The 18,309-nt window shown below is 39.9% G+C and overlaps 1 protein-coding gene across 1 annotated transcript in view; it reads left to right on the top strand.

The window, feature by feature from the left end:
- The window catches only part of LOC149286576 (mitogen-activated protein kinase kinase kinase 12-like), a 20,594-nt gene extending 9,880 nt beyond the window's left edge, over positions 1 to 10,714 (top strand). Inside the window, exons 5-13 of the mRNA XM_089493992.1 lie at positions 3,802 to 3,960; positions 4,466 to 4,574; positions 4,798 to 4,907; positions 5,555 to 5,671; positions 6,492 to 6,617; positions 7,114 to 7,543; positions 8,723 to 8,793; positions 9,477 to 9,750; positions 10,640 to 10,714. Coding sequence (XP_089350118.1) covers positions 3,802 to 3,960; positions 4,466 to 4,574; positions 4,798 to 4,907; positions 5,555 to 5,671; positions 6,492 to 6,617; positions 7,114 to 7,543; positions 8,723 to 8,793; positions 9,477 to 9,750; positions 10,640 to 10,714 — 1,471 coding nt within the window. The remainder of the gene's footprint in view (positions 1 to 3,801; positions 3,961 to 4,465; positions 4,575 to 4,797; positions 4,908 to 5,554; positions 5,672 to 6,491; positions 6,618 to 7,113; positions 7,544 to 8,722; positions 8,794 to 9,476; positions 9,751 to 10,639) is intronic.
- Positions 10,715 to 18,309: the final 7,595 nt, after the last annotated feature.

Genomic DNA, 18,309 nt, shown 5'->3' with positions numbered 1-18,309 from the left:
CACTCTTCTCGTCTAAAGCTACATAAGCTTCCTAAGGATACGTTGCAGATGGGACCTCATCTCCTGCGGGCGCTTTTCTAATCAAGACAAAGATGACTCATTTTATTAGGAGCTGTAAATAAACCTCCTGAAATTAATGCCTAATGGATTTCTACAAAAGAGCTTAATTCATTCAACTCAGATTTTTTTTAAATAACATTCCCCACCATTCCACCTGGAATGAATCTGGTTAAAGGTTTTAAGGCCAGCTAGTCACGGGAGAATATTTCTGCTTACTGATTCGGGCAATAGCTAATAAATCTTGAAAATGTTTAGATGTTGCATGCAAATTATTTGTCATAACATAGAACATTTCCTTCCCAACTATGGCAAAATCCAGAACAAGCAGGCGCCCCATGATAGAATAAAATAATTGTTATTGTGTATGTAGAGTGTAAAAAATAAATCCGAGTTAATAATGTCGCAAAATCTTATAGCCAGCAAGTTTGTTTAATATTTAATCAATCACCTTGTGTCTGCACACCCAGTGCTGATGAAATGTCATGTGTGAGATGCAGTTACCGCGTTTTACCTGTAGTTGGCACTATAACACACACAAGGTGTGCAAACCTGGCCATGGACGCAGGTGGGGTTTCAAAGTTTGTTAGCTGATTGAAACAGATCTATTTTATACTGAGCACGATCATGATGCAGACAGAATTAATAACACGCCGGGGTGCTCTTTAAGCAATCCATCATCTTGCGCCATTCTTTCTTTTTTTACAAACTACATTGTTTCTGTCCTTTGACCTTTTTGAACGTGTTGATTACATTCTCACTTTCTATATCTCTTTCTGCTGTTCCTTTTGTGTTCTGTCTCCTATGTCTTAGCACAAAGCAAAGAATGATGGAAAGCCATCTACTCCTCCCCCATCCCTGCTGCTGACTGCATTGTTTGAGCTTAGGGCTTATAAACAGATGCAGAGACAAGGGGTTAATGCACGCACCAGCTGTGTCAGTCCACCCCATGGGACCAGTCCTACCAACCCTACTCATGCTAAAGAGAAATCATTCATGCATGCTGATTGTTATGTTAAGGAGCTGCAAGGACTCACAATACATTAGAATGTCATAAATTATTTTTATGTTATATAAATTATTTTAATGCTATATATATATATATATATATATATATATATATATATATATATATATATATATATATATATATATATATATATATATAAAATGCACAATCCCTTATATTTTATTTCTCTTTGTAATATCTTGCAATCCAGTCTCCCGCGTCAGCTTCCTCTCACAATTAAAAAAAATATCGTAAATGAGGATTTAGACAAAGGTCAGCAGGTTAGGAGCTGACTTGCACGAACACAGCATTAATACTGTACATATATATGATCCAAAACACAAAAAATGCATATTGTTTACGGCAATGTAGCCTTTACTCATATATGCATTAGTGCAAATAGGCACTCATTTACATAAATGTATTAGTTAAAACCACCTACAGTTTAGGGGTGGGCTGGAACTTTCTGCCGCAAAACCAGGGAGGGGGGATATGATTAACACACACACTAACATACACTTACATATATACACACTCATGCTAACACACACACTCTTACATACATACACACCTACACTCACTCTTGCCTACATACTCCCCATTATTATCTTCTACTTGCCAACAATTTATGAAGCCTCTCCCTACTTTCAAGGGGTATGACAAAACCATTGTAGGCTTTCACAGGGTATGACAAAACACAAATTGACAGACCATAAGATGAACCTTTACATTAAGTAAAGAGCGTCTTGCTCGCAAGCTTACAATTTAGATAAGGATTTTTATCTAAAATCTATTTATGTAATTGAGTTTTATTGTGATATTCAGAGCTGTACAACACTGTGATATGCTCTAAATATAACAACATTCTAAGCTAGAAACATGGGTCATCATAAATGGAAGAAAAACATACAGAGGATATGGGTCCCACAGAATTACCGTGCCTGTTAAAAAGAGATACTTAGAATGCATCTGCATAAGATACTATTATATTCTTTAACTTATTTGGTGCAAACAGCAACAGACAACTGCTGTTAAAAAGCTTACCAGGAATTTGCTATCATATTTAAAGCGCCATCTACTGGTGATAATATAAACTGCACCCAATGCTGCTCCATACACCAACATTACCAAGAGGTATCTAAACTAAAAATCATGGTGTGATTTATGGACAGTAATTCCTTTGATTATACAATTTATTGTAAATATGTATTATTTAAGTTAGATAATTGCAGACGTTGAATCACTTTGTATTTGTATGTATATATCATCTATATTTTTTGGATTTCCTTTATTGTATTTATGGTATAACAGATATATTTATATATATAGCATTTTTTCTTTTTAAAAAGCATTGTTCCAAAACTGTGTAATATAAGCACATTAAAAGAAAGTGTTTCTGCCACACACAACTTTGCTAAACAATGGTAGACATATCAGTGATAAGAAATAGAGTAGAAAATGGTTGCTTGCTTTGATCAGGAACCATAATATTTTAAAAGGTTTTTAGGATGGATAGCACTCTGTATATTTGACAGGTAAGCAGCATCTTTGGACCATGAATTGTCTGTATCACTGTATAAACGCCTGATACATTAATATACAAAAAGCCTCTTTAAAGACCACCTGCCAGACTTCATTCAAAATTGTGTGCTCAGTTCTGGAGAACATCTTCATAAAGACATACATAATTTAGAGAGAATTGAATAAAGTGCCAGTAAAACTGTATCTGGACTACTAACAAGCACCCCAGACCTTAAAGGAGACGTCTTGAGGGGGAGAGAGTGTGTATGTGTATATGGTGTTATTGTGTGTGTTAGTGTAAGTGTATCGTGTTCGAGTTTAAGTGGTTGGTGTTAAAAGGATTGTGTGTGTTAGCATATAGTGTTAGTGTATGTGTTCATGTATCAGTATATGGTGTCAGGGGAGCCTAGAGTTAGTGGCCTCTGAGAGAAAGAGGGGGAAAGAGAGTGTGTGGTATTAGAGTGAGTATGTGTTAGTGTATGGTTATAGAGTGAGTTTGCATTGTAGTATGTGTTATTTACGGGAGGGGCTGGTGTCACTAACCCTAGACTCGCCTCTGGGCTAATATGCACCTACCTGAAAACATTATATTATGTAGAAAGTCAAACTGTTTTAGAAAAAAAAGAAAACAACAAAATTTGGAAAACTAATTTTTAATCTGTTGCTAGTAAAATAAAATGGCGAGAGGTCCCCTTTAATATATAAATTAGAAGAGTGAAGGGAGAAGGGTTTGTGACAGAAAATATTAAATATGTTAAGGCATACTTAAAGCCCAAGGTGGAAGCATTTTAAGTAAACGAAAGAGGGCCAAAACTAAAAGGCGTGAAAGAAAGTAAGAAGGTGGATGACTTCTATGTTACTATGTTACATTGGGTTACTGTGAGGAAAAAGGGAAGACCTGGAATACTAATACAGGAAAACACAGTAAATGAATTTGAGAAAGCTTGAGATGTGCACAAAGCTTGACTAATAAGTTATTAAGTCCAAAATGGTGGAGGGGCCGGGGCAGTTGGTTCCTCTGTGCCATCACTGTCCATCTATGTATGACTGCTATATACAATATTGCCATTATAATTATAAATAGCTCACATGTAGCTATACCTTGCTATTCATAAGCTAAGCCATGTTCAAGTATTCTCTGCTTTATAATATACTTGATTAGTCTCTGTTGTTATGTAATACATCTAACAGGTGTTCACCTTTTTTGCCCTAAGGTCTTTTGGAGTTGTCCTTTGGGAGCTTCTGACTGGTGAGATTCCGTACAAGGATGTGGATTCCTCAGCCATTATTTGGGGCGTTGGGAGTAATAGTCTGCATCTCCCTGTGCCCTCAAGTTGCCCTGATGGTTTCAAGCTTCTCCTGCGGCAGTGCTGGTGAGTGGCTCACTCTCATACCTGAGACCTTCCCAGGGTAGGTTACCTACTGGGGGAGTGTAGTGGTGGGGCTAACCATAGATAGCCTTTAATGGGAGGGAATTGGGTGGAGAGTAGGTGTGTAATGGGTGTGTCCAAACTCTGCTTCTCTGTCCGGTAGTCTACACTCCTACCAGAGATATCATAGGCCCCTTATGCTGTTGCAGACCTATCGTTTCTTTACATGAGGACATTAGTTTTTTTTTCTTAAATCCCACGATCCTCAGTTTTCTTATGAAAATGGTCCTTTGAATGATTTACGGGGGTTCGGATAAACTGGACTGGTATAATATTAACACATTTGCATGCACCAGAGCTGATTGAGAAATCAAGACTTTGTTGACATATAAACAAGAGGGATCCCTTGTACATGTTTCTTCTGTCTCCTGCCCTGTATACAAATTTGATTCTTATTTTAAGATATGTATTTTCTCTTATGCTGAGAATTTTCTTGCTATGCTTTTAGGAACAGCAAGCCAAGAAACAGGCCCTCATTCCGGCAGATCCTGCTGCATTTGGATATCGCCTCCGCCGACGTCCTGTCCACCGCCCAGGAGACATATTTCAAATCCCAGGTAGACATCTGACCTTATAACACTACTGAGAGTAACGGTGCGTTTAGCATCATTAGATCAACAATCAGTGTTCATTGTCTATAAGAAGATGACATGTGACGCAGTAGTGTTTTTTACAAATAAGCAGCATTAGGGGCAATAACGGGCAGAGATGCTGTAATAGTGGCGCCTAATAACTGCTAGGCGATGTTGTTATGCCCCATTTCTTTTTATCATGTCTTAGGTGGAGTGGCGTGACGAAGTCCGGCTGCATTTTGAGAAAATTAAGTCAGAGGGGACGTGTCTGCAGCGTCTGGAAGAGGAGCTGATCTCAAGGCGCCGTGAGGAGCTCCGGTGAGGTTTCCGGTGAACTTTAAGGGGACAGAGTGCCCCTACCCATATGTATTGCACTGTCTACACGTGTAGTAATGAGAGCATGCAATATAATTATCTTATTCATTTATCTTATTATCTCTGCATAAACATTTGTTATAAACAGTGGGACCACGTATAATACGCGTCTTGTTCTTGCCTCTAAATGCAAATTAGTTTTCCTTCAATGTATTAATTAGTACTCCTTTAATATTTGATATTAGTGTTCCCATAATATATATTCATTTTATGAATTAGATTTCCAAATGATATATCCCCTTGGCACAGGTTTGTGATTCATGCGTAAGGATAATCAGGATGATGAGGTTATTAGGGTATGCTTTTCACTTTAGAATGTTATTGATAACTTTTCTAAATAAATAAAGGAGAAATGAATCTCAATATGATCAAAAAGTGGAAAAAAAGAGGAGGATAAAACCTCTCAATTTGTTGCAATCACTATGAAGTACCCCTGCTGATCGCTGCTGCAAGCCGGTCGTATTTTACCTTCTAGTAAGAAAATCACTTCTTGGGTGGCTCTTGTACACCCAGTTCCATGTAAGATGCAGATGATGTGGATAATAGTCCTTTCACTCTCCTAATGCGTCATCATGTCTCCCTTTCTACAGGCATGCTCTTGATATCCGAGAGCACTATGAGCGCAAATTACAGAGAGCTAATACGCTATACGTGGAGCTCAATTCTCTCATGCTGCAGCTGGAGCTGAAGGAGAGAGAGCTGCTCAGGTGAGCACTTTGATATTTGTGTGCATCATGTTATGGCCATCAGTTACAGCTGCTGGGAGTCAGGAAGCCGGTGGCTTACTGAATATTGGGGGGTGCTCTCCCGGGTGTAAAGCTGAGCTGTTTGATATTGTCTGTGGATAGATATGAAGGTACCCCCCCAAAAAATAACCAATATCACAAAGTAAGAAGGTTTTTATAGTTTTCAAGGGGATGCAGATCTGACAAAGGCAGACAGGTCTCATCCATACAGCTGTCTTTTTCCTCGTGATCTTAGACGCAGTGACCATTCATATTATGTCACATCCCTTCATCCTTCGTCAGAGTATCCAGCCAATGACAAGGCAACTGATCAGGAGAGATCCATTCATGGACCAGATCTCTACTCACTTTTCCGACAGATGAGCTATCTGTGCCTATGTGGGAAAGGAATAGAAGGCAGGAGTGATTTAAAGTTTTAAATTACCCCTGCCCCACTTAACTTCTACTACTCATAGCTAATTGTAGGGACAAGAGCCACAGAGGATAAAATACAAGATGCAGGGTAACGTTCTTCTGGGGTAGAGTTAAATTAAGTATACAGAGGTTTGTTAATGTGTAAAGCTACCAGTACTAACCTGTACAACAAGACAAATAATAACTATTCAACAGGAGGCTAAATTCTGGAATCAGAATCTTATAGACGTATATCCACCTTGCTTTTCTAAATGGCAAAATTGGTCCCTGCATTATTTCTTTACTTGTTACTCGTACGCTTTGTTATTGGACATTATGAAACTGGGTAATGAAGTCTGTATCGCTTGGTGTGCTATTTTTTTTTTAGAAGGGAGCAAATCCTGGAGAAGAAATACCCAGCACTTCTTCGGCAGCAGCCCCGTCCCTCCAGCACGGTGGAGAAGCTAATCAAAAAGAGGAATGTGCCCCAGAAACTGTCCCCACATGGAAAAAGGTGATATTATGTTTTAGACGTCTGTGTTTTTATAGGTTTCATTAAAAAAAAAGACAATTCTTATGGTAGCAAGAAATACCCTACCAGGTATTTAATGTGTTACTCAACACTCTTTTCTCCACTTCATAGCATAGTTATAATTGCATATTCCATAGAATTGCATATTCAGGGTTGCATGATATTTATGTACCATTTCTTTGTTGCCTGCCTAGACATGTAGGTCTAAATTCAATGATTACAGCTACAAATGTTATTGAAACCTTTTTTTCCATTGTAGTCTGTGGAAGAACTGTTGTATACTGTATATAAATGTATATAATTATCTCCAATAACAGAATCAAGCCTCGGATACACTTAGTTCTAACACGACAGACATGACGTGACATGAAGTTGACTGTTGTGCAGCGCCCTGAAGTGAACACATTTTATGTTATGGACAACTTAACATAAGCAGGATTGATATCCTTGAGCTTACTAACCCTAACCTCTATTTCAGGCCAGACATTTTAAAGTCTGAAGTCCTACTTCCAAAAGTGGATTCTGTCTTGTCTCCATCAACCCCGACTGGTTGCCAGAAACTCCCCCCATCCCCTGGACGTGGGCGCCGTGGAAAGCCACGTTACCGCAAGGCTAAAGACATGGTTAATTTGAGGGCTGCCGTTACTCCTGAACCCGCTCCCCAGAGCCAGACACCCCCAAGGGATCCACACCCTCTGTCTTCTTCCAGTCCTGACCTACTATGTACCCCTTTGGAGGCCGAGGCCCGTAGGGGCAGCCAAAGTGCAGAATGCTCCCCTGTTCGCTCCCTGCCTGGACCTCCAAGCCCGGACTCTCCATCAGGCCGTGCCGCAGGGGGCCGAGCGTCCAGAGCGCAGCACCTGACACCGGCAGCAATGCTCTACAGGGCGGCTGTCACCAGGAACCAGGTATATGAATAAAAGTGTTACACGTTTAATTATATTAAGCTGCTGTTGGCACGTTTGCCCAAAAAGATACTACATGAGTACATCTAGGGCTAAGAATCCTGCTTTATCCAAACGCAAGTTATCCAAACGCATTATGCTTTATTTCATTATTTTAATGCCTGTTTTAAAAGTTGTTTTCAGGAACTGAAAATGCGTATCATTACCCTTAATTATCAACACTACAACAAGCACATTAAAACACTGAAGATGGCCACAAGTAATGCTTTGTTACAAGAGCATTGGGCACATGGCCACTGAAACTTCACTAGCCTTTTTGTATGAATGGACAGTGATAAGAAAAGTATATTTTTGAGCACCCTTAATTGTAATAATGCCCTCTAACTTAAAGCTATTTAAGGTTAGGGTTAGTCTTTTTAACCACTTCAGACAATAAAAGAACAGAAAATTAAAAGAAAATCTAATAGTTAATTTTTGTATAGTAATTCATAAAACAATTGTCAAGGAAGAGTTTCTAAGCATGAAAATCAGGATTCTAAACAGGTCCAAATATCTGAATCCGCTCATGATTCTGAGAAAAGGGGGTATTATGGGGTTTGTATGAATCCTAGCTAGATATAGATATATATTTTTAAACAACATGTGTTGGAGTTTGTCTATGTGCTACGTCTATAGAGACGTCAGCGTGGATGTCTTATGACATGCTTTTTCGATGCTATCATCACTCCTACACTAGTAGTGATGCACCATATCCATTCTCTGGAGAGGACTAGAAATAGGTGACAGTTACATTGCATGTTCTGACGCAAAGTTTTAAAAGTGATCACCATAGCAGCCAGTGTCCAATCTGCAGGAAAATTCCAATGGTTGCTATGGTGATGAGATTACTTTTCCAACTCTGCACCAAAATCATCTTCTTTAATACAGAATACATACCCATCCTGTCTGATTTTATAGATACATGGTGTCATAAATGCTTTGGTACCATAAACTGGTCTCGTCATTCCTGATGAGTATTAACTAGTCCTGAATATACTTGGTCATAAGTACCACACTTCTGAGTTGAGCATTTGGGTCACATTTGATGCATACTACAACTCCCATCACCTGCATTTGTCTGATCGCTGCTAGCTAACTAGAAAGGAGGATCCTGTTGGTAACGGCCTTCTCTTTGTCTCTCAGAAGCGAGGTCAGTCGTCAGAAGAAGAAGAGGGGGAGGTGGACAGTGAGCTGGAGATGGAACGAAGGCAGAGGTAACAACCAGGAAGTGTAGTAAATAAAACTGTTGATCTGGGGGTGCTTTGTATGTTATTTATCATTTTTTCATAAATTCTTGCAAAACAAACCCCAACATGAATATTCAGTTACTTGAGTTGCATGAAGATCGGCACGTGGGCGTCCACAGGAATGGGCAATCGGGACGTTAATTACTTTCCCGCTGCCGTCTCTGGCCTCAGTGACACTAGTTGTGATATACACGTATGCAGAGTCACAGTCATATATGTGCAGGGATACTTTTATCCATCAGCCCAAAGCATGAGTTTATAGCCATTTAGAGGCTTGGATCAAAGAGAATTGAGACATCCCCGTCTATCACTTGTGGGCAGTCTGCCCTGTGTCATCTCTCAGTACCTGCGCTATCATTTTTATACCGGTAAAGACACCTTGTACCCAGTCTGCGCTAGAACCCAATGCACTGAGCCTTCTGTTTGGACTGTGTGTCGCTGCCCAGGATTCTTGACTTGCTTTATTTGTAGAGTTTGGCTATTATCAGGTTAAAAAGAGCCTGCAAGAAATGCAAGTCCAATAATTCCACTGCAGATCTGAACACAGCAGCTTTGGTTACTGCATGAGTGCTGAACATGTTCAGGACTACACAACGTAAGCGGGGTGTTGTGTATCGGCCAGTAAATAACTGTGCTTTGTACTTGTGCAGGTGGCAGACGGGGATGTCCCAGCACCAGTCCCCTAGTTCAGAAAATCTGTCAGATGGAGAAGAAGGTAACACCACCGACCCCTCTCACAGCGTCACCCCCGATGTGCTGAGCACCAACACAGATGAGCGTCAAGATGACCGATCCGAGGATCTTGTGTCCCAGAGTTCCGAGCCGCCGTTGGATCTCCTGACCCAGTCTGACGGGCTTTCCGAAAAAGAAGCTGTTGTCCAGAAAGTGAAATCTCAGCTTAGCAACGAACAAACTGCAGGAGAGGTAAGACAAAGCCTTTGAGTTAACTTTAGCAGGAAAGTCTGGGTGGAAAACATCTCATTAAGGGGTCATCTCATTAAGGGGCAAGTTGGTTTCAATTCACCAAAGATATGATTACCTTTCCTATCGCCAATCGCAGGGAATTCACCAGCAACTCACTTGCTGTAAGCTTCTAAATTCTTCTAATTCTTCTAAAGTCAAGTAACAAATTAGTAGAGCTGGGGTTGCAAAGTTATGCTGATGACCACAGGAGCTGTAGGTTGTTGGACTTGGATTTGGCCACTGAGAACAAACCACAGCCCAACATGATGAGTTCCCCCCGATACCCCTGTAAAACAGACTCAGCTTCCATCTGCCCCGCTACATTTTTTGTTAGAGGCATAAAAAGGGAAACATTCTAGTTGCACGGCAGCTAAAATGTAAAAGATCCAGTCAAATTATATAAACCAAAACTTAGAAGATCTATCAAGAACTAGAACGCGGTGGAATTACAAGGACACCAAACCTCAATGTAATGAAATATATATTTTTTTAGTCTAAATGTTTTGAGTAGCCATGCACAAGGTCTTTAAAAATGTTTGTTTTTGTTGCTTGGCTGTGAATTGTGATTGGTTCCGCACTTTTCATTGTAGTGATGTTTTTGTGGTTGATGTAAATACAGCCACTGCTATTGTTCCTTGGCCATTGTACTCCAAAGTGGCCTCAATCGAGGAATCACGATGGCTGCTAAAACCAAAAAAGAACTTTATAAAACATTTAATGTTTGTTTTAAACCCGCAGTGTGTGTATATTTAATGAACATTTGCCCTTAGGGGATTGTAGTTTTTTGTGTGTCCATCTCCCCTCTAATCTTATCTAATGAAGAACCATCATTTTTTATGTACTTTTCCAGAATGTGGGTCTGTACGATGACTCTGATTGCGACAGCACCGAACTCGACCATTCTCTGGCTGCAACAACCTCATGATCCTACTGCAGAGATACCTCTCACCTGTATATAAGGGAAATATTTATATAAATAATATCTATAAATATAATACATAATATGTGAATAGACTGAGCCACACCATGATCCTCTCTTACCCCACTCCCAGCACACACCAGTCCCTTACATCCAACAGGAGATCAACCTTTGGAAGCACGGGAATGTTTGCAAGAAAGAAGCAAGCCCACTGTCCCCGCTGGAAGCCAGAGGTGATAAGACAACATTCTGGCAAACATAGGGGTTAATGGGCATGAAGGGAAATCTTAACCCTTTTCTGTAAAGCACCATATGACAGTATCGTTCAATCTGAGGCTGCTGGGGTAGGTTAACCTTTTCAATGCTTGGCTTACATTCAGTCCAAGGCTATTCAAGGTACTGGATCTTGTAGCCTCTAAGATTGCAGGTGGTAATGTGCAGACCGCTGCAGTTCCGCATGCACTGCGCGCTACAAGGGCTTATAACGCATTCCCAGAAAGAAGCTCAACTTATTACACCAATCGTATAATAAAAGAATCAACTTGCTATGCCAGGTCCTTTCAGCTGTTTCGACCCTACAACTGATAACCCTCTGCCAGCCTCAGAGGCTACTGAGAAATGTGGGTGTTGTGGTCCAAGAACAGGTGTAGGGGTGAAGCGGGTTACCGCTGTTATGGAAAACCTTGGTGGGGGTATGTAGCCTGCGCGATGAACAGCACTGTAATAAAAGGGTATAATGCTATACGTTCTATTCACGAGAGAATTGTGTTTCGACCGCAGCTCTCCCTTTAGTGACTAAACCCCAAATTTATGTCAGAATTCTGCGGCAGTTCAAAAACGCTGTATTGGCACTTAATCTTTAAGGCAACCTTTTAACGCAGGCTGGGAAACATGCGCAGGTTTCGTTTGCATTTATTTTCGGGAAGTGTTCACCGGAAAGAAAATGATTCCAAAGACCCGGCTGAAAAGGCCTGCATGGAATAAAACATTGGGTTATGTGGCTTTGATGAAATCGTTACGTAGGTCCAAATACTGTTTTAACGAACTATCTTATATCGGTGCTTTATATAAATACAGTAATGGTAATTCTGATGCTTGGACATTTTCTGGGTTTGCTGACACAGTGCATCGCTGGAAGAAGTGGGGAGAAAGAACCAGCTATGTACTTATCCCCGTCCGGCATCCTATGTGCTAATTATTGCCCTGCGCAAACGTGTAAATACAGCAATCATATGAGGTTTGTTTATGCATGAAAAAAGGTTGAAACAGACCATGCTCCTCGGTCACTTTTTGCAGTAAAGTTCTTTATGGTGCTATATGCTCTGTAGATCTGTCGTGCATGAAATGTTTCAATGATAAAAATCTGATTCTCTTTTCCATAATGCGATTTAAAGAGCACTTATGTACACTGAAACAGCAGATTCAGTACAGGGTACTGGTTGTAAACGGATCCTCTGATCCCCGCTGACGGCTCGGCGGCTCAATGCTCTGCAGTCCTTTTCTGCATAGGACAAGTTACCAGGGAAATGTTCCGCCAAAGGTTTCAGAGGAATTGTCGCAAATTCAGCGTGATTTGCTTTAATGTAAGTGATAACAGGTTACAAGGGGTTAATCAAAGGATCGTGCAACCTAAACAGGGTTTAACACTGAACGAAGAGCAGAGGAAACAAACTCTACATTCCTGGAACATGGCTTTGAATATGTAGCGTGAATCAAAATCAATAAAAAGACATTTGTCCCTAGTCGGTGACATCATTGTGTGACACCATAAACAAAAAAGTAGTTTATGTGCATGTGGTGCCATATGATGATGTCATATACATGGGACGGTGCAAACATTTAATGAAATGGCTTTCCTTTTGATCTATACGTTCAATTAGCACAATATATAGATCACCTTATCTGCTCTATGTACTGTTTTAGGTGGTGGAGGCCCTTTAATGACTAATGACGTGCAGCCACTGTTGTTGGGGGGTACCATCGTCCTCAGCAAGATTTAAATGCCTGATGGGAGTGGTAAATAAATGTGTCACATTACGCTGATAGATGGAACCGGCTGCGCTCCTTGGGCTCCTGAATGTATGGCGGAGATAAAACAGGAGGGAAGGTTTTTAATATTTCTTTTTAGAACTTGTATTTCTGTAGGAACCTGTCCCAGAGTGACTAGCGCTAGGTAGAGTCCTAGCATCGCTGCAGCCAAGACGCAGCAATCAGCTTCTCTTATTAGAGCTCTGGTTACATTCCTGGCACCCCTAGGCACAACGTAAGTGAGCAGAGATTACATTTAAACAAATATTAAATATATTAAGGAATAACATGGCGGTCAAACTTGTCCGGGAAAACCAGCCCTACCTACCCTGATGTGTCTACATTCAACGCAGAATATTTTCGGTCTGGCATGGCTGGAAAACAGTCTTCTTAAAACTGATATTACCCATTTACTAACTCCGAAAAAATAACTAATGGCGTTACCACGGCCGCTTTCAACATGCAAGACATGGGAGCACATTGGATTAGAACTTCATGTTTGTGTTGCTTATTAAATGTCTGCAGTTTAATACTATATGCATAGTATTGTCTAGATATGTTTTTAAGAAAAAGAATATTCACACATATATATGTATGTATATATATATATATATATATATATATATATATATATATATATATACCTTCCCTGTACATTTTAGTCTCAAGAGTAGCATTCTGCGTGTTGATTCTTCCTCGTGTCATTTTGTGGTGGCAAGGTTAGAAGAATATGCTTATAGAGACGCCGGACCATAACATATTAAGGAGGCTTATCTAGTTGAGGATTACAAACATCTCACCCATCAAGGATGACTTCCTACTCCAGGCTCGTGGGTTCTTTTCTTTTTTTAGTCTTTTATTTCACTTTTAGGCCATATTGTAAGTTAAGCCAGTAGTTTGCTGATAGTAATGGGGGCTCTATCAGGAAGCATTGTGTAACAATAGATCTAACAAGTGTGTACTTTAGCCTGCGGTAATAATTTATCCTTGTTGCAGGAAATTCTCCACTAGATATCCCTCGGTTATTGGTTATATTTCATTTTAACCTTTTTTCCATAAAACAAGCAGACCAAAGAAAAAGTGTACAGCAAAAAAAAAAAAAAAAGGTGTGATATGAAGATTCAGAGTTTCATCATATATGACAGATATATAATGACCTTGTTTGCCTGTGATTGGATGGGAGGTCGATGACATTGGAAGGTTGACATCCCTCGCCTGTGTTAAGTGTCACGATGGCCACATTGTAATGTATATTACGGAGAAGAGTTATTTTTATTTATTTTTATTTAGCTGCAAGCAACGGAGACCTGTTCTGTTCTGAAAATTATATTTATTACTATTAATGTTAAAATGCACCATTTCCGATTCCAATATTTTATTCCAAATGCTAGAGAAGACATCTGTTTGGATTGTTAACAACATAGGAGCGCCCGTCGACTGAAACTGTAGTTGGGAAGCACTGGAGCAAGAACATTTCTAGAGCTGGCTGTGGGGGGAGGTGCAGCAAGGAACCCCCGAAATATATCTGCAGATGACGAATCTCTTCTATATACTCATCGTGTATCTAACTGCCTGCCTGCTGCACCTCGTCTCGCACTATTTTAACAACTTTTGCCGCTTGAGTTAAGAGCAGACTTATTGCGACATCGTAATGCATTTTACACACTGCCCATACGGCTTTCTCAAACCTTCCACCTGCAGTCCTGTTCCATACCAAAACGGTGCGTTGCAGTGTGTATGTATCGCGATTACGGCAGGATTATTGGTGCTGCCGACAACTGACCCTGCACATTACCTATTAAAAAATCAAGCATTTTGTATTCAAAATAAGAGACTCTTGTGGTTTGTTTGTGTTGTGACTCCTCTGTGTCAGGGCCAGCAGCCAACTCTGTAGAATAAAACTTTAGAAGTTTCTATACGTTTAAGATCGGGATTCGGATGAATTGATTCACTTCTCTGATCGTTTTTACCCGTTGCTGATCTGCTCCGTGTTTCACGAGCCACAGGCCTTGGACTGTATATCAATGGGAATCGCTTGCCACGCATGCGCACAGGGTCTGAATAAACACCCGCGTTATTTGCTGATCCAGTGCTAGAGCTGGCTGGCGGCGGGTAAATCATGCAAACCCATTAACCCCTTAAGGACCAGGCTGTGTTTTACCTTTTGTACCCTTTGGGACCAAGGCTGTTTTAACACTTTTGGGGTGCTCGTGTTTAGATGTAATTTTCTCCTCACTCATTTAGGGTACCCACACAAGTTATATTTTGGGGGTTTTTTTCAGGACAAGAAGGGCTTTCTTCAGATACCATTGTTTTGATCATATTATCTAATTTCCCATGAAAATAATAATAAAATATGATTTATTTATTTTTAAACATTTTCTGACTTTTACCCGAAAAATCTTTTACTCATCCTAAAAAGCTCATGAAAAAACCTGCTAAATAGATTCTTCTATTTGTCCTGAGTTTAGAAATACCCAATGTTTTTATGTTTTTTTGCTTTTCTCTGCAAGTTATTGGGCAATAAGTACAGGTAGCGTTTTGCTTTTTCCAAATCTGGGAATTCTTCCCCCCATGTGCTGTTTCGGGTATCTTTGAAGCCGGCTAATGCAGTTTACCCCATTACACCATATATTTTTGAAAACTAGACACCTCAAGGTATTTCAAATGCTGATATTTTAAGCCTTTCCATGCAATAATTCTATCATCAAACTTTGCGGTAGTAATTTACTGTTCTTTTATCACTAAAATTGTGCTTTAGGATTTACAGGTCCTGCTATACATCACTATCAAACAACACCCCAATATGTGTTCAGCAACATCTCCCGAGTACAGTCATACCCCCCATGTATGGGGTTGTCTGGTGTTTGGAGTTAAAAGGCCACATTTGGGTAGTGCGCTTTTGTTTTGCCAATTTTGGTCAGTCTGTGCCCTATCTTTGAGCACAGCCACTACAATTTACCCCATCAAACCATATATTTTTGTTAAATTAGACACCCCTTGGGTATTTTAATGCTTTTACTTTAACTCTTTCCATGTTTGGGAAGACACAGCGCTAATTTTAGCACTTGCTCATAATAATAATAATAAAAAAAAAAAATGATTTTGTTCTTTTTGGACTTTTTTTGACATTTTGCTGGAACTGGATGGTTCCTCTGATGATTAATAATTTTTAAATGTTACCATTTTATTTTCTTAAGCTTTTTTCCCCCACATTCTTTTTATTATTTTTTTTATATTTTACTAATCAGCAATTAGAAAGCTGGGCTCCATTGACTTGCATGGTTGAGTGCAGTACCTGCCAGGTGGAGCCAGAGTTCTCTAGAGGGTCTGGAGACCCCCTGGCGAACTTTCCCAACTTTGTTATTTTTGTTACGGCTGCCATCTTGCGAATGTCAAAATCACTCGCAGTCCTGGGGTGAGTGTTTAGGCATTTCAGCAACACCATTGAAGTTTAGGAGGTGATAGTCTGTGAGGACCTGCATAGAGATCACAGAGTGTGATCGGTGCAGGGGGATCGCGGGGAGGGGAGCGAGAAACCATCTCTCTCACTCCCCCTCCCGTCCTGAAAGAGAAAAGCTGAGAAAAAAAAAAAACGGTTAGTGATTTAAAAATAATATTAAATAAATCATTAAAATAATAATATAAATAATACTAAAAAAAAATTATGTGAGCTGTGATGTCACTGTGACATCACTGGCATATTCAGGAGGTCCCTCCCTAATGGTCTTACCATTACTGTGTAAAAAAAAATATAAAAAATGTAAAAAAAATTAAAATAAAAAACAAATATATAAAAAAAGATAAAAAAAAAAATTCTTAAAAAAACCTTACATCCCATAGCCCTAGCATAATATCTAGCCGGAAAATGTATTATTTTTCTAATCTTCGCTAGTTTTTACTAAATTTCTCATTCTAAATTTTCAGCTAATCATCCAACTATGGTATCAAACGAAAGCTCTACCTCTCCTTGAAAAAACAATATATAGTTTATATGGGTACACTATTCACAGGAACAGAGAATAATCGCTAAACCGTCATACCCCAAAAATGGCAAAATTGCTCTGGGCTTTGAGGTACCAAAAACCCCTGGGATTGAAGGAGTTAAGGGGTTAATTTGAACATATCTCCCATCCAGAAAATACCTACGGGATGGGGAAAAGCGTATGGGGGGATTCCGCAAAACACCACAAAAATGCTAAGGACAACATTAAAGTGCATGTGATGGCCGGGGTGCCTCTTAATGTGCAAAATCCAAATTGCTTTTTAACTTCACTTCATTTCTCAAACCTATCCTGGAGACTTCAACATTCTTCGGCTCTTGCAAATTAATCATTTTAAGACATGTGGCTGCTTATGTGAACGGACGTCTCCTGCTCAGAGGAAGCTGACACATACGCGGAACGTACTGATAGCGTTTTATGTATCAGCCGACCTGGTACAAATGAGCCGATTCAATCCACAATTTTCATACAATGATTTTTTTTTTCTGTCCTGGCTACAGTTCAGTTATCCATAGAAACAGAATTATTGTAACACATTCTATTTCAATGTAATAAGGCTACCACCCTTGGCACAAGATAAGCGGGAACGTCTCCAAGTACCAGCTTGGAATCCATAAGGAATAAATAAAAAATTGTCATAGGAAGAAAAAATGTTTTCTTTCCAGGTTGAACCTTGAAATATTGTGCAAACGGATTAAATTGAGAATAATTTGTTAGGCACCAGGGACAGATCCCAGATGTCTCACTTGTTTTAGTAAGGTTTTTCTGGTGTTCTCTCCTTCACAGGAAAGAGGTACTGAGCTTGTGTTAGTCCTGTTACACTCACTTGGGTTTTTTTTATCATGGTGGTGTGTGTGGGGGGGGGCATTTTCTGTTACTGCTCACACACAGGTATTAGAGGTTCTTGAGAATGTGCTCTTCGGTTCTTACTTGGCCAGATGCCTTCTCATTACATTTCAGAAAAAGGTTTCTTTCATGGGCACCGGTTTTTTTTTGGTTTGTTTTTTTAAACTTTAAGCCACCCCAAATTATTTAGGGCTGATACATAAAAATGCTTAGGTTATAGAAATGTCACTATTGTTATGTCCCTGCAATCTGTTCCTTACATGGCATCTGCCCCTGGAAGCAAGCCAGGCAGTAACACAGGGTATCTGCATCACGGTTGGGTTCAGAAATACACCACCTTTAACAGCCAGCTTCGTGATCGCCTACCGTACACAGCCACAATGTATTTCACTTACACCGATCCAGCGTACTGCTGGGGACCATCGTCTCAAACGGGAATCGATTCAGCCATGAAATCCATTTACAGCTTATGCTCCATCACAACGCTATCAAAACTACATGAACACGATTAAATGGGATTGATATGCCGTCTGCAGGCATAAGAATTACATCAGGTAAGACTCTTGAAATGATTAGTTCATGGTTAGTGTTGAGATGGGTGACTTTGTAATGTTGGAGAATGACGACATTGATGTATTTACAAGGAAAATCATTGCTGTGAGGAGTGACGCTCCTGCCAGGCAGAGTAGATGACAAACGCTCCAGCTTCCAGGAAGCAGTTTA

This window comes from Sceloporus occidentalis, unplaced genomic scaffold (assembly GCF_023333645.1).
Source record: "Sceloporus occidentalis isolate IW3139 unplaced genomic scaffold, rSceOcc1.0.p SCAF_68, whole genome shotgun sequence".
Classification (NCBI taxonomy): Eukaryota; Metazoa; Chordata; class Lepidosauria; order Squamata; family Phrynosomatidae; genus Sceloporus; species Sceloporus occidentalis.
Note: the sequence above shows the minus strand (reverse complement) of the source record. Positions and strands in the feature narration are given on the sequence as shown.